The sequence below is a fragment of the Eulemur rufifrons genome, chromosome 2, assembly GCF_041146395.1.
Source record: "Eulemur rufifrons isolate Redbay chromosome 2, OSU_ERuf_1, whole genome shotgun sequence".
Taxonomy (NCBI): Eukaryota; Metazoa; Chordata; class Mammalia; order Primates; family Lemuridae; genus Eulemur; species Eulemur rufifrons.
The window spans coordinates 121,932,783-121,949,445 of record NC_090984.1 but is presented as its reverse complement, the minus strand read 5'-3'; the positions used below and the strand labels follow the sequence as shown (position 1 = coordinate 121,949,445).

At 45.2% G+C, this 16,663-nt stretch overlaps 2 protein-coding genes across 7 annotated transcripts in view; one reads left to right on the top strand and one right to left on the bottom strand.

Annotated features, from left to right (window-relative positions):
- The window catches only part of WDR25 (WD repeat domain 25), a 134,926-nt gene extending 130,324 nt beyond the window's left edge, over window positions 1–4,602 (bottom strand). Inside the window, exons 1-2 of one of the 4 annotated variants that reach the window (XM_069465305.1) lie at window positions 4,553–4,602; window positions 814–1,639 (exon numbers count right to left, since the gene is read on the bottom strand). In XM_069465305.1, the coding sequence (XP_069321406.1) occupies window positions 814–1,599 (786 nt within the window). In that variant the 5' untranslated portion in view covers window positions 1,600–1,639; window positions 4,553–4,602. The other 3 variants (XM_069465306.1, XM_069465304.1, XM_069465303.1) reach the window with 3 other exon arrangements.
- A 131-nt stretch (window positions 4,603–4,733) lies between these two features.
- Window positions 4,734–16,663, top strand: part of WARS1 (tryptophanyl-tRNA synthetase 1) — a 38,907-nt gene continuing 26,977 nt past the window's right edge. The window contains exons 1-3 of one of the 3 annotated variants that reach the window (XM_069465301.1): window positions 4,734–4,775; window positions 10,440–10,614; window positions 16,328–16,541. In XM_069465301.1, coding sequence (XP_069321402.1) covers window positions 10,504–10,614; window positions 16,328–16,541 — 325 coding nt within the window. In that variant the 5' untranslated portion in view covers window positions 4,734–4,775; window positions 10,440–10,503. Of the gene's footprint in view, window positions 4,776–5,544; window positions 5,795–7,279; window positions 7,305–10,439; window positions 10,615–16,327; window positions 16,542–16,663 lie in introns of those variants that run through there. The other 2 variants (XM_069465300.1, XM_069465302.1) reach the window with 2 other exon arrangements.

Here is a 16,663-nt window from a genome sequence, read left to right as displayed (position 1 = left end):
GCTATTACTGCAGTAGCTTGTAAAAATAAATAACACACTGAAAAAAAGGTTTTGGTGTGAAACCAGAAGTCCCCAGCATGACACGGGCAGCCCTCCCTCGTCTGGTGGTCCCTGCCTGCTTCCCTGGCCCTGGGTCCTCACCCCCTCATGCTCAGAGCCAGCTCTCCAAGCCCTCACTCTGCGAGCCCATGCACACACAGTGAACAGAGAGCTGTCAACAGAGCTCACCCTACTGCCCCCTTCACCAAGCAAACCTTCCCCTTGTCAGGAAGCCTTCACCAAGCCCTCCCAGGCAGGGCTGGTTCCCCTCTCTCTGGGACACACACTGCACTTGTGTAACCTGCTGGGGTGCCATCCCCACAGCCACTTGTCCATAGCTCCTATGACACTGTGCAAGCCCTGAAGCCGCAGGGGCTGGCTCCATCTACCTTTAAACCCGCCACATCCAGCTCAGAACTGGCACAGCTCAATGCTCAACAGGGTCACAGAGGATGCCCCCAGTTCCCAAGGCTGTTCTTCTCCCTCTGATCACTCTCAGTCACCTGTCCTCCCAGGGTCCTCTAGAGAGATAAGAACCAGTGTCCTCTGGTGCCCTGGACAAGGCAGCATCAGGAAAGGGATGGGGCAGGAGGGACCTATGACCCAGGGCTGACAACAGACAACCTCTCTTGAGTGCACCAAAGAGAATTACAGAAGTTTCCAAAAAGAAATGCTCGGCCTATAACTCCCCTCTACCTCACCGTGTTTTCACAAAACTCTCCAACAATTTATTCCTAAGAACATCTGAAACAGAAGTTTCCTCTCAAGTCTTACCTTGAAGGTTTTATCCATAGAAGTCGAGAGAAGCATGTGGCTCTTAGAACGGACCGGACACCACTGAAGGCTGTTTACGGGGCCCCTGTGGCCTCTCAGGTAGAAAAGCACTTTCGTAGGAACCGTGGTTTCTTTATAATGACTGCTCAAATATGGCTGAATAAAATCAGACGCTACGGGGGCCACACGGAGAGGGGCTGCAGGTGGAGCCTGTGGCTCCACGTCTTTACTCTTGGCTGTTTCTGTGCTTGCTGCTTGCAGCTGTCTTAGTCTTTTCGGGGTATATGGTACAACACAGTCCTCACACCTTTTCTTCTGAAAAGAGTTGCCATTTTTATCTGTAGTTTCAGATTCACTTGGAGCATGGAAAGATGACTTGGGGGAATCCCAGGGGAGCTTTACTTGCTTAAAGCGCGAAGCTGCCAGGGGCGTGTGGTTGGCTGGAGCATGGGTGGTCCACAGAGAAGAACGAGAAGGCCTGCTGATGGGGAAGGTGACTTCAGGCTCCTTGCTGGGCCACTGCAGCCTCTGGCTGGGGCAAGATTCCGGATTAATTCTCCCAAGCCGAGCCAGTGGGAGACAACGGCCCCCTGAGTCTTCACAAGAGCCATGTTTTGTGGGCTGTGCCCCCTCTTTTGTCACATCCAGTACACCAGATGAAAAGTCCTGCCCAGGAGGTTTGGTCACACCAGAAGTGTCTTTCGTCTGGTCAGCATCATTAAAACTTCCTGCAGGCTCAGTCTCAGCTTCCGAGTCTGAATCATCATACGCCACCAACGAAGCCATTGAAGACACAGTTTCTTGCTGTCCTTCCAGGGCAAACTACCTAGGACCAAACAAAGTCAAGAGACAGAAAATGTGCATGGAAGAATATTTGTGTAGTTAAAAGAAAACATGTCATCTAGGAAAACTAAGAATTCAAGATCCACAAGAAAAAACAAAAAAGAAAGGCTTTTCTATATACCGGGCACAATTAGAAGATATAATTTTTAAAACCAAGAGTATGGTATACCTGGGGATAAATCTGCAAAAAATAAACAAGACCTATACAAAGAAAACTAAAACTTTGTTTGAAGGACATAAAAGTAGAGCTAGAGAGACAATTTATGGACAGAAACACACAAGATTTTAAAGATGTCTTTGGGAGAGCAATTTTGGCAGTATGTGTTATAAGTGTAAATACATAATTTATACCCCAACAACCCTACCGTAGAACTCTATCTTACATAAATACTAGCATTTTTTTGCTAGATGTATAAATCTATAAAGATAACTGTATAAAGAAGGTCTTCAGCATAGCTTATTAGCAACAACTGAGAAGGACATACATCCATCAATGTGAATGAGGTTAGGTCTGAGAACACTGAAATAGAAAGATGTCCAGGATCCACCAGGCGAGAAAAGCATGCCACCCGCCCCCTTCCTTCTCCCCCTTGTGTTCTAGCCCTTCCCTCTTTTCTCTCTGCCTGGAACAGATAGCTTCTCTCTGATAGCCCATCTTCACATAAGCCAGTTGGAGAGACAGACCCACAACACAAGGCTGAGGTCCTGAGGCGTCAGTCCACCCACACGCACTGGAAGCAATTCTGAGGTTGTGATCCAAATCCACCCATTTCACCCCAAACACACAGATTCACACAACAGTGAATTGCTACTTTTTAAAAAATTCTTCCTTAAATTCTGAACCACCATGTACAATAAATTGTTATCAACTAGTTTCCAGAAAGAAGTGCTTCGGTCTGGAGTTTGGTATTTTAATTCTGTGCTGTTAGCACCAAGCACAATGAAGAGGAAAATAAGGATGCCAGGAATGCCCAGGACAGCAGAGGGCGCGCTGGAACAGCACAGAACGCTCAGGCAATGGACCAACTTCCAAGAACCGCACCGCCCCCCCTCCCCTGTGTGCCCTAAGTTAATAAACCATGCTGAACTCCTCTCCCAGCACTTGAGGTCAGGTCAACTTCCAAAGATTCCTTTCAGGTCCTTTGTTAAGCCATTCCAGACAGCCTGTCTATCACCCACCTCTTCCCATGGACAATGGGTTTCCACGTCCCTTGGAATTAACCATCCACCCCTTCCTTACCTTTCCCCCAAATGGCAACATTCAACTGAAGGGCTCCATTGCCATACAGGTCAAGTCATCATTCAATACACGTAGTCAGCCTCCTTCAATAATGCCGAACCCCCTCAAGGCCTAATCCAGGCAGGTAAAAACTTCCACACACAAAACCATATTCTAAATAAAACTTCTAACACCGGCCGGCTCATCTCAAATGGAACTAGTATAATATGAGAGATTAATTAGGAACTACTGGAACCATGCACCGTGAATGATTTGGCATTTCGGTTCTCCAAATACTGAGCCTGGTCCTGAGGCCAGTCTCAACTCCTGTGCCAAGGCACCATCCCCCACAGCACCCTATTCCTTCCCGTCAGTGGGAACCCACCACGTTCCCACCAGGGTGCCCGTCCTCAACCATTAGGATGGATCCCCGCCCAGTCACCCCCAGCAGTCGACTCACAGCAGAGGTCTATAGCTGAAGATCCAACAGTAGTGTGGCCCCGACAAGGCAAGGCAGAAAGGACTGAATGAACGCAAGACAGTGGACCACAGGGCTCCTGACACACCCTGCTGCACGTGCATTTCGTTCACTCACTCAACAAACATCGATGAAGTATCGTCTAATCACCAAGCCCCACGCTGGATACGAGGAACACAGTAGTGAACAAAACAGTACATGCCGCTCCCCACACTCACATGCCAGTGGGAAGAAACAGATCATAGTTAAATGAAATAGAAGACGTCAGGTGGTGACAAATCCTGAGGAGAAAAGTAAAACAAAGAAGGGTGGGGGCAGGTGGGCTTAGGGTTGCAGTTTCACATAAGGAGGCTGAGGCAGGCCTCCGAGAAGGTGACATCTGGGAAATGCCCTGGAGAAGGTGAGGGAGCAGAGGTGACAAGAGGAGCTGCAGAGTGAAAACCAAGAGAACCAATGACATGGGGCGAGAGAGGAGTCAAGGAAGATTCAAGGAAGACAGACAAAATTGGAGAAGGCTGGGAACTGGTGGGAACAACATAAGCTTTAGGAAGTGTTTGCTGCCTTTTCTGTCTCTAAAACAAAAGAAAATTTTTCATTGGAAAGAGGGGAGAGATTAAACTAAGAGGAAGAGAGACAGCCAGATGGAAGAAAAGGTAAGGGCATTGGAGAAAAGAGGCTAAGGAAGGGGAAAGTGGTATTGACAGTCATTAATTAGCATGTCAACTCCATAAGAGCAGAATTTTTGGTTTTGTGCACTATTCAATCCCCAGAGTCTAGACATATTTGTGGAATGCAAACTGGTGAGGAGAGGGGCGGCAAAGGAAGTAAAAAAAAAAAAAAATAGAATATTCTCATCCAACAAACATTTCCTGATTACCTACTCTGTGTCAAGGCCCAAGTTGGGTCTGGTGTGGGCGGAGATTAAACACAAAACACGGATCCCGCCTCGGAGGCCACAGACCGATGAAGGCAACAAACAAGATACAAGGAAAGATGGGTTTTGAAGGATGAATAGGAGTCAGCCGAGCTGTCAATGATAAGAGGTAAGGGTGGTCCAAGCACTGCCCTTTCGGAAGGAACGAGAAACAAAAGGAAGGTGAGCGGCGACGAAAGACCCCGCGCTAAGAAGCACGGAGCGTTCCGGGCGCTACCCTGTCCCGGCCCGCTCCCGCCCGGGGCCCGCCGCTCACCACACGCACCGGAAGCGCTTGGTCCTACCGGAGGCCAACCGGCCTGCGCTCCGCAGCCAAGCCTCGTTCCGCCGCGGCTCCGGAGACACCAGCCAATCAGCAGAGACCTCCGCCCCGCCCTCGCGCGACAGCCAATGATGGACCAGCTGGGCCGGAAGTTGTTCCGGCCGGACGGCGTTTCCACGGACGACCGGGAGGTAACCCAGTGGCTGAGCCGGCCCAGCAGGGCCTGGTAAGTGAGGGGAGGGAGGCCGGGGCCATGAAGTGAGGGGAGGAGAGGGGGAGTGGTGGAGGGACGCTGGGGCGGCGCCCAGTGACTTGGCCTTCCCCGGGCCGCCTGCTGGAGTATCCTCTTCAGAGCCCGGCTCGCTGCCCGCCGCGTTCTGGCACCGCGAGGGGCGCGGGGGCTGCCACCGACCCCCTCGCCCCTCTCCTCCGAGCGCCGCCGACCCGCCCTGTCTCCCACTCCCGCCGTCACGGGCCCTTCATCGTCCCCACCTCTTCCCCTTTCCCAGGGAGAGAGGCCCCCACTTTTATTTAGTGCCTGCCGTGTACCGGAGGCTGTGCCTGTAGTATCACACTTGGTGCCCTCGACCGTAATGTTAGGAGGCTTCTTTATGCCCATTTCATAGATGAGGAAACTGAGGGAGGAGCAGAGAAGTAATGTGACTTGCCCAAGGTTTCGAAGCAAGAAAATGCCCAAGCTGGAATTGAAACCCAGGTCTCTCTGCCCCCCATGATCTGTCCGCTGCACTGCGCGGCCTCCCTGAACGGCTGCAGGGAATTTGCAGTTCGCCCTTTCTGCCGCCCATGACTACACATAATAAACACAATTACACTGACACTGAGGGTGGGGAACAGGAAGAGGGCGGGGAGGTTATATGGAGACCAAACTGGGGTAAGGGGTGGCTGATGCAATGACTAGCTAAAGGCTTGATTCTTTGGAGTTTCATTGTTCTCAACCCAGCCCGCCCAGCCAACAGCCCTTCCCTGATTGGACAGTCTCATCAAGAAAGCTGGTCAGGAGGCTCAAATGTTTCTGGAAATGTGGGTGATTTCTAGGAAACTTACGTGCATGTAGCTGAAGGATGGGGTATACAAGAAAGAAACAGAAGAGCCTTTTTTAAAAAGGAAACTGAAAGAAAGAGGGTAAAAGTATTAAAGAGCACTTCTGGCTGGGCAAGGCATTCATAGCTGCTCGGCTGCGCAGCGTGACCAGTGGCCACCTCTGCAGTGTCTCCTACAACCTAGGTATGTATTGCCATCTTTGCCAAGCTTGGAGTTTGTTAGTGTTTTTACCAGCCTTATACCAAAGTTCTGGAAACCTTGGTTAACGGGGTAATGAATTCTCTCTCTTAGAATTAGAGTATTGTGCATTTTATTTCATCCCGTTCCGGTAACCCAAAGTTCAAGTGATTCACTGCTTCCATGGGAAACAGAGATACTGGATGAGCATTTGCCTGCTTGGATTCAAGGCTTGTCTTTCAGCACCTTTGTGTTGGCTGTCGTATTTTTCTTCACTGATGCAGCCCCCTTCATTAGTCAACATCTGAACATATTAGCATTCTTATTGTAATATCTAAAATTATGTAATGCCTGGCTTCATATAAATTAATGTCTTCTTTGCCTTTTAAGATAATGTTCATTTTAGTCTCTGGAGGGAAAACTCATCTCCTCTTAGTGTTTAAAAAAAAGTTGAACATAATCTGCTCCAAAGTTTGGGGTGTAAAGAACTCTTTGCTCTAATGAAGTCATTTTCTTGTCCTCTGGGAACTTGCCAGTCCAAAGCCATTGTCACCTACACTCTGGGGCCAAGATGTGAAGGATGGTATTCTACCTCCTGGTGGTATTCCAGGCATCCAGAAACTTCTGGGCCACCTGCTCTTCCTGGCTACTCCAGAATTGGCTATTTTGATGCCACCCTTCTCCAAATCACAGAATCAGTATATCCTGATCTTATCTGTGAAATGATTTCTCTACATCCCAAGGCATTATCATGTTCTGTTAAACAATTCTATAATTCTTTTTTCCACTCCTCATCCCAATACTGTACCCAGTTTCGTTAAGTGCCTGTTATGCTCCTCTAGAATAACAGAACCTTTTGAGAAAAATGAGCACAAGATTCAAGTTCTTGAAAAGGGAGAATTGGGAGTTAATTTTCCAGAGCCTTTTTAGCTTCCTCCTTAAAGATCTGCTGTGATGTGCTGAGGAGTAGACAATTTTGCTCTTTACTCTCCCAATACTTTTATGTAGAGAAGATAATAGATTATTTCATTGGTTAAACTTAATTTCTTTGTGTCAGATTATAGTATTTGTTAAATATAAAGCACAACTTTTTTTTTTTTTTTTTGGAGGCAGAATCTCACTCTTTTGCCCTGGGCAGAGTACAGTGGCATCGTCATAGCTCACTGCAACCTCAGACTCCTGGGCTCAAGCCTCCTGCCTCTGCCTCAGCCTCCTGAGTAGCTGGGACTATAGTCTTGGACTACCATGCCAGACTAATTTTTTCTTTTTTCCTTTTTTTTTTTTTTTTTTTTTTTAGTTGAGACAGGGTCTTGCCCATGCTCAGGCTGGTCTCAAACTCCTAAGCTCAAGCGATTCTCCCACGGCCTCCGAGAGTGCTAGGATTACAGGTGTGAGCCACCGCTCCAGGCCAGCACAAGTTTTCTTGACAAAGACTCAATGCCCTATTTGCAGTTTATGTGATAACCACTGAAGACAATTGTCCTTAACCTTTTGGGTCTGAGACTTCTTTGAAAAGGTAATGAAGCCTAGATACTGCTTAAAATCATGCACATGCCAATGTACATGCAAACTTTGATGTAATTTCAGAGGTTCATGAACTCCAAAAACCTCTGAAGTTAAACTTAATCTAAAAGTTCATAAAGAAATAAAAGAGGATATTGACTGGGGTGGGGGACGAAGAACATTCTCATAAAGTGGGTAATGGATGAATGCAGGAAATGAGGAATATGATAGTTCCTCTTGTCTCTGACTGCTCACTCAAGAAGTTGCATCATACACATGCAATATTTAAATAGTGTGGGTGATCCCCACACAGTGGGTGCATGCCTTGTGATCATGAGAGCAGGGAGACCTCATCTGCTATTTCCTCAGTCTAATTTAGTTCCCCTGTGCCTCCTCTTAAATGAGATTCTGATATTTAAAGGTACATGTTTTTCCCTAGAACATGGACTGTAAATGCAACCTCATTTCCTCTAGCTGATCTTCTACCAAAGAAACAGTTATCTGCTCTATTGTAGTGGGAGACTGGCTGTCCCAGGGTCACCCAGTCATTCCACCTGGAATTTTCCCCAGGAATTTTTAAGGATACTTTCGATTCATACTTGATTTGGGTCCTCCTCAAAGACTTCAGAACCTCACTGCTACTGCCTTGTTGCTTTCCATGCAGAGCACCACATTTTTGGAAGGACAGGGTAAACCAAAGGGAATTTCAGAAAGAGTGACCAGGGTGGTGGGCAGGGGATAGCAGTGAGTGAGGAAACCAGACTAGGGATGTGCGACCTGGAAAAGACTCCTGGAGACCAGCCTGGTTCTCCACAAATCTCAGAAGGCTCAGCTCAATGTCAGGACATTAAACAAGAGAGAGGCTCTCTGAAGTCCAGATTAGGGAATCAACCTTCAACTGGAACAATCACTTCTAAAGATATTATAAGAGGACACAAACCTTAGAGGAAAGGTTGAACTCGATGACTTACAAGATTCTTCATTTAGTAAATGTTTATTGGTAAGCCACCTGTGTACAAGGTACTAGGAGTACATGTAAGAATAAACCTAGTGTTGCTTTCACTGTCTACTGGGGAAGACATGAATAACTAAAATGTAGGGTAAAGTTGGTAAAGGAGTGCTTGGGATCACAGAGGATGGAGCCACCAACTTGGCCTCAGGCGCAGAGGTCAGGAGAGGCTGTGAAGAAAAGCTGAGGTTTAAATTGGAAATATTCAGCAGTGTCCAGCAGAGGAGGGTGTAGGACGTTTCCGGCAGGGGAGCGGCTGGAATTCTGAGAGCACATGATGGAGAGGGCTTTGACTTCAGATCCTAGCTTAGCTACTCTCTGGCAATGGAACTTCAGAGGGTTGTTCTCACGCCCCTGAGCCACCAGCCTCCTGTCTGCTAATGCATACAGTCACACCCAGCTTTGAGATTTGGGAGAAGCTGGGATAATGTGTGAAGTATCTGAACGTGGTGTTTGATCATTTGTGGTTAGAAGTAATTTTCTTTATTTTGATTGCTATTTGATACTAGCAAAAACCCCCAGGAGAGAAATGGGTAATTGCTAATTTGGTCAGCTTGCTGCTGGGAAGGGGATGGGGAGCCTGAGGGTTTCTCTTTCCTAGCACTAGACACAGAAGGCATTCTACCTCCCTTCTCTTTTTTTACGGCCTCGGGCCTCGGTAAACTGGATGCTTTGTTATCTGAGTAAGTGATCTCACCAAACTTCCCTTTCTGGAACTTAAGGTGATTCTCGTCAAAGAGGAGAATGAAACTGGCTGCTGACTCATCCCGGTTTCAGTGTTACAGTTTCATTGAGTCGTACAGGGATTGATTTAGTTAAAATTTACATACTTTTTAAACAAATATTTAAGAAATGGATAAATACAAATGTTTTACACCACAAATGTGTGTGTTTGGTTCATAGAGTTAAGTCATTTGTAGGATAATGGTTGAGAGTGTAGGCTTTGGGGTCAAACTACCTGAGTTTGTATCCTAGCCACTTACTCGCTGTGCTCTCTCAGAGAAGTTTTTTAACCACACTGTTTCTCCTGTGAAATGGAGATAACAAATCTTTCTAATAGGTTTGCTGTAAGGCTTAATCAAATTGATATGTATGAGGTGCTTAAAACAATACCAGGTGTAGAAGTGTTCACATTTAGCAGTTCTGGCATCAGCCTCCTCATCGTCTTCCTCCCCTAAGGTATTGCAGCAAGTTAAGGTGAAGCTAAAGTTCAGCCGAGTTTTGAAGAAAACAAATTTAATAACAGTACTCATAATATATCTACATCTTGCTTTGCAGTTTACAAAGTGCTACCATGTTCTTTCTTTCTCATTTTGTTCTCATAATAGCCCTTGCGGTAGGTGAAGAGGTTCCTGGTGGCACCATTTTATGGATGAGGAAACTGATACACAGAAAGGGGAAGTAACTGACTCGAGAGGGGGCTGATGGTGGCCCAGTCTCTGCCTGCCCTGTGCCCCACCTTTTACAAGGTTAATAGTAAATGGTGACTAATAGAGGGTGCAGGCACACCTACTTAAAAGGTTTGCAGTTAAATAAGGCAGCATGTGGCACGGACAGTCTGTAGATAGTCCTTACCCCATTTGGAATCCAGAACATATAAGGGCCTCTCCTCCACCCCAGAGCTTGCTTTGTCTGAGAACAGAGCAGCTGGCCAACAATGGAATCCATTTGTTCAGTGGTATTTTGGTTATGGCTGCAAAAGCCTGAGAGTTTATCCACAAGGCGATTAAAATAAAGAGCAAATAGCAATTTGTCAAATGTTTTTGGCTCAGTGAACTTGGGGTTATTAAAGCACATTGCTATTTATTCCCTGGGCAAACCTGAGACCCTCCTATGTTCTGGGCACGGGGCGAGGCACAGGAGGCACCGCCAGATACAAACTTGGTCCTGACTAGGAGGGATCATCCTCTGCAGACTTGAAATCATAGCAACTCCTTTAGTCCTCATCATTGACATTTGTTCTTCCTCTTTTCTTCTTCATTGCCCCAAATTTCTCCTTATATTTTTATTAATGTTATATTATCTGTATCCTTTATTGTAACTTGCCTCACAACCTTTTCAGAAAGGACTAGATACAGAAAAGAAAGAACAGCTGCAGTGGATTGTTCATCTCTCTTTTTCCTTTCTTTTTCTTCCCAGTCTTGTCTCAACTGCTGGACAAATCCTCTGACACCCTAGCCAGCTGTGAACCTGGTCCTGAAAGATGGCGGACGCGTCCAACGGCGAGCCTTGTGCCTCTCCGCTGGAGCTGTTCAACAGCATAGCTGCTCAAGGGGAGCTCGTGCGGTCCCTCAAAGCCAGAAAGGCCCCAGAGGTACGTGATTTTATTGGGTCCTCCACCCATGCAGCGGAGCCCCCAGGTCTGTGGGGTTGTGTTACTGTGGAGTAGCCTGTTCCCAGGATCCTGTTCCTTCAATGACTGCGGTGTTTTGGTTATAAATGTAAATGTATTTTTCTCTTTCTTTTTTTTTGGTTGTTGTTTCTCCAACTTTTTTTTCTTGAATGCATAATCTGCATACTAGAGCCAGTGTCTTTTTCTCTTTATCAACATCATGATGTCTGTGGTATAAAGAATCAGTGGTTCTCAAAGCCTTTGTGAAATACAGCAGCCCTGCAACTCGCCTCTCCCCATTTCCTGCTCCCCAACACAAATATTTTTAATTATTTGAACTGATTCTTTGGGTATTTACGCCCCCTATCTCTAAATGTCCTGCTTGTTCAGTTGCTCGTTGTTGATTTTCAAGTTTGAGGCTTTCACGTGGACAAGAGGAATTCACATTTTCACAAACACTTCCCATCCCTCCAGTCTCCCGGTATATGTTGCAGTTGAAGTTAGGTCAGTATTTGCCTGATTTATGACCGTGTAAACACTGCAGATAGCTGAACCATCAAGTATGGGATGGGTACTTTTCCTTTCCTGTCCAACTCTTGTTTTCTCTCGAGTTAATATTTGTCTTAATTTCTGTTTGCTTGGCTTTTTTAGGTACAAATGATAATGTACTTCCAGGCTCTCTATGAGTTGGCTGAATCTCCTCTCAGCAAACTCACACATCAACTAGTCTATCAAGTTCATCTCCTTCCTTCAGGTTGTCTCTCCCAGGAACTTCTGCCTGCTTCCCTCCAGACTGGTGGCACTTGCCTCTCACACTGCCCATCTTGGGGTCTTCTTTCACTGTCAACCCAGGGGTTCCCTTCACCTCCATCTGTGGGTTCCCCTGTCTCCTGGTCCTGCCTTGCTTTACTCTATTTTGGCAGAGCAAGTCTTCCAGTGGTTTCTGAAAAAATTAATAGGAAATATTTTTATGAGATCTTGCTAATCTGAAAGTATGTTTATTTTATCTAAAACTTGATTATAATTAGGCTGGTTATAGAGTTCTAGCGTGGAAATGATTTTCTCTCGGAATTCTGAAGCCACTGCTCCATAATCACCTCACTTCCATGGTCGCTGCCGAGAAGTCAGATGCCATTCCTTTATTTTTCTCTCTGGAAGTTAGCAGGATCTTCTCTTTGTTCCAGTGTTCTGAATTTTTTTTTTTTTTTTTTTTGAGACAGAGTCTTGCTTTGTTGCCCTGGCTAGAGTGAGTGCTGTGGCGTCAGCCTAGCTCACAGCAACCTCAAACTCCTGGGCTTAAGCAATCCTCCTGCCTCAGCCTCCCGAGTAGCTGGGACTACAGGCATGCACCACCATGCCTGGCTAATTTTTTTTCTATATATATTTTAGTTGGCCAGATAATTTCTTTCTATTTTTAGTAGAGACGGGGTCTCGCTCTTGCTCAGGCTGGTCTCGAACTCCTGACCTCAAGCGATCCACCTGCCTCGGCCTCCTAGAGTGCTAGGATTACAGGCGTGAGCCACCGCGCCCGGCCCTATAGACTTTTTTTATTCAGAGACTGTTCCTCTGATTTTCTTATTTTATGACTTTTACTTTCCATTTCTTTTTCTTTTTGTTCTTTTGGGGATATTTCCTCAACTTCTAACACTCCTAGCATTTTTCATTTCTGCTATCATGTTTAACCTCCAAGAGCTTGTTTGCTGTCTGAATGTTCCTTATTAGCATCCTGCTCTGGCTTCATAGGTACACACCTCCCTTTATCTCTGATATCTTGATGGTAGTTTTCCTGATGTTTTCTGTCTCTTTATAATCTCAGTTTTCTCCAAATTAATTTTTTTCCCATCTGACTTTCATATTAGAGGCCATCCTCAAATGTTTGCTGCTTCACATCTGTCCACTTGCATTTTAGAGGGAGCACTGAGAGCTGTTGGATGTGCTGTGCATCCGGGAGGAGCTTATATGGTTCCACTTCCTGGAGCGTCCTCCCTTTTGTCCAAGATTCTTTAGTGTCAGGGTCTTTAGATCTTTCCTTTGAAGTGAGGCAGATTCCCCAGAGAAAGCTCCTCCAGTTTGCTGTCCAGAGGTTGGAAGTCTGGCTGCCCTCACTCCACAGCTGAGTGGGAGAGAAGTGCTGGGCTGTGTGATCCTTCTCTGGAGCTCTGTGTTCTGTGTGCTGCCCCCACCCCCGCCCCCATGATGCCTAGCGTCCCCAGTCTAGGCACTTGTAACTCTATCCTCCTTCAACACAAGACCTCTGAGTTGGGGAGAGAGAGAGGAGGAAGGGAATCTGAATAACTGCTTCTTGAACGGACTTTCAACCAGTGCTCCTGTTTTTATAACCCCCTTTTACCACCACTCCTGCAAGTACCCAAGGCCACTATTGCCTGAGCCATTGGGGAATTCCATAGCAGTGTAAGCACAGTCACTGCCCACAGTGTCCTGGCATTTGTTTTTCTCTTGTGCTCAACGAGGCACTAGTCATCCGTCAGCTTTCCAGCTTCTGAAACCTTGTTGCTGTCATCTTCTTCCTGTTTCCTTTGTCCTCATGGGATTATGCCTTTTTGAAAGCTCTATGCTGTTGTAGCAGGTTTCAGAAGTATCATGGTTAGTCTATATCCTTAACTGAAACATGAGTGCCTCATTTCTTTCTGTGGTGCCTCTACTCCTAAGTTCCCCAGCTTCATCTCCATGACTTACTTTTCCACCACTGCCAACTCCTGCTGTCTTCTTTTCAAACATCTCTTCCTTGCTTGTCACCAGATGATGTCAGCTAACTCACAAAGTTTGCTTTGACTATTTGGACCCCAAGTAAACCATCATATTTTAAAGGAAATAAATAGTACTGAAAGAAAGTGGTGTCAAAAAGAAGTTGGTTATTCACAGAAAAAGGTTTACTTACCAGGTTGGGCACAATAGATTGGGCTAAATTGCTTTAATACAAAAATTTAAAATAATTAAAGGACCCAATGGGCTTATTCACTCTATAAGCCCATTTGGGGAAGTTGACAGTGGTATTTTTGTCTGTTTAACATAAAATTTGAGTATTTAGTAAGCATTTTTAGTTATTAATTCTTAGCAACTACAGTTATGTTCATTATTTATATTTTAGTCAATGAGGAATACTTAATACAGTTTACAATAACTCTTCCAAGTGAATCTTTGACTAATGCATTTGGTGGGTGTACACTAGAGGGATCAGAGGTTACACGATGAGACCAGAGTTAAATGATGAAAAATTCAGAAGTAAATTTGTGTCTGACCCTGAAACGTGTTGGTAACAGAAGCACTTGATGTTTTAGAAATTAACTTTTAGCAAAATAGTTGGGCCACATTGGGTCACCCATGCTCTGAGAGGTGCTGTCAGTGCTTTCTCCACCTTCTCCTGCCATTTATCTAGGCCATGGGCCTTCAAGTTCTTTCTGCTCCAGAATATCTAAAGAGTAAGACCCCGTCTTTAACTAACAACAGCTTGGTAAAGCAGGGAGTCTCCCTGGGGGATAGGTCAGAATCTGGGGGCTGTGAGGGGAGATAGTTTGAACAGGACTAAAGAAATGATGCTGGATCTTTGGGATTAGGAGAGAGAGTAGAGCCCTTTTTTTTCCCTTCTCCTCTTAGGTTAAGTAAACTTTAAAAATCGAGGCCAGGCACTGCCGTTCACACATGTAGTTCAGCACTTTGGGAGGTTGAGGTGGGAGGATTGGTTGAGGCCAGGAGTTCGAGACCAGCCTGAACAGGAGCAAGAGTCTGTCTCTCAAAAAAAAACGGAAAAATTAACCAGGTATGGTGGCACGCGCCTGTAGTCCCAGCTACTCAGGAGGCTGAGGCAGGAGGATTGCTGGAGCCCCGGAGTTTTAGGTTGTGATGAGCTATGATGATGCCACTATACTCTAGCCCAGGCAACAAAGCAAGACCCTGTCCCCCCTCAAAAAAAAATTGAAATATATCATTCATACAGAGAAATGTGGCAATCTTAGGCAGCTCCCTGAAGTTTCACAGAGTGACCACACCTGTGTAACCAGCTCCCAAATCAAGAGCCAGCATAGCAGCATCTGGAAGCCACACTTACACACCTGACAGCCCCCCCCAACTCCCGCCACCATGGACAGCTCTGCCCATGCTAGGACTTTACATAATCACATAGTATGTAGTCTTTTGTGTCTGGCTCTTTTCAGAACATCAGCTTTTAAATTCTGTTTCAGTGTCTTGGTCCAGGTTAGATTGAGAATAAAACAATAGATGGGGAGAGCCTGCTTGTCTAATTCAGTCCCATTGCAGACTGCAGATGGTCCTTGAGCAGGGACATTGGTTAAATGTTTGACTTTCAAAGAGCCTCCTAGTTACAAGCAGAATTAGACCAGATAGAGTATGAAATGTCAACACAGCTAGTGATTAAAGAATGTCTACTGCAGTGTACTTCAAAGCAAGGTAAGTCTTTCCATAGTTAATTCTATATAATTTACTTACTAAACATTTACTTTTTGCAAACGCTGAGCCTTGGCACTACAGAAATTAGATGAGTAAAACATACTTACCTATCTAACCTGGGCAAACATTTTCTCTCTTCTATGAGTTGTATCCCTTGGGTTATGGATTGCACAAATCTGGCTCATTTTCATGATGAATTCCAGGTAATTTTATAGTTTAAAACACAGATTACCCCAGAATAACAGTCCTCTGGCCCAGGTGCTGTACCTGATGGAACAGTTCTCTCTGAATGGAGCTTGGTGGTGTGGTTCTCCACTAGGAACCCCAGTTTATAGCACATTCTGTATTATACACTCTGAGTGGAAATGTTTGTATTTCCCTTGGCAAGCAAATTGGACTGTGTATATTCTTTGTTTGTGATCCAATCCAGCAAGGCCAATTACCAGAGTAGAGATTTAGGGCATAGCATGACTAATCGGTTTAATTAGGCCTGCTCTTTTAAATACCAGGCCTCCAGGGGTGGCCACTGTGGGCTCCTGGAAGAGAAGGTCTTTAATAGATTTCCAAAGTACCCAAGGATACTTTTTACATTTTTTTGTGTGTTTATTTTAAAACAATAAATGTACAAATACTTCAGATAGCTTGATAAGATTCCCAAAATGTGCTGGTGGTATAACTATTTTCTAATGAATGCCTCCTTAATTTATAACCTGGGAGCCTACATTTTTTCCCTTGCTTTTTATCTGTTTGAGTTGCTGTTACTGTCCTTGGTGGCATCATTGGTTAAGTTTCAATAAATACTCATCTCAACCTGCATGGAATGTAAAAACTAGTTCCAACGCAGAACTCAGTATACTCGATTAAAGGAGTTTGTCAGTCATGTTCTCTGGCATCAGTGGTGTTTGAGAAATATTTAGCATATTTAACTTTATCATAAATGACGGTGAATATCGTGTCACTATTACTATTCCAAAGTGTTTGTGGTAGTAATCTATAGCACTAAAATAACAGATATAAACAAAATACTTTCAAGCCCATGATTTCTATGATTTCCATGGGCAAGCTCCTTCACCTCTCTGAGTCTCAAATTCTTTAGCTAGAGAAGGACAGTGAGTGACAATGATGCCTGCTGCCTCACAGGGTTATCAGGAGACTAAACAAGGTAACATGTGTGAGAGCATTTAGCACAATGCTTGCCACACAATAGGCACTTGGCAAACGTTAGCTATTGTTAATATTTTTAGCCTTCACCTTTATTTCCTTTCTGCAGGATGAAATTGATTCTGCAGTGAAGATGTTGCTGTCCTTAAAAATGAGCTACAAAGCTGCCATGGGGGAGGATTACAAGGCTCACTGCCCTCCGAATAACCCAGCATCTGAGAGTAACTGTGGCTCAGATGCCACAGAAGCTGAAGAGGATTTTGTGGATCCGTGGACAGTACAGACAAGCAGCGCAAAAGGCATTGACTACGACAAGCTCATTGGTATGTCCTCTGCTTTCTTCTCCAGAAAAAGCCTCAACTTTTAGAAGTGATTCTATTGTTTTTAAATTTTGAATTAATCATAAATCCAGTGAAGCTTCAATGCCAAGAAAAAAATAGATCCT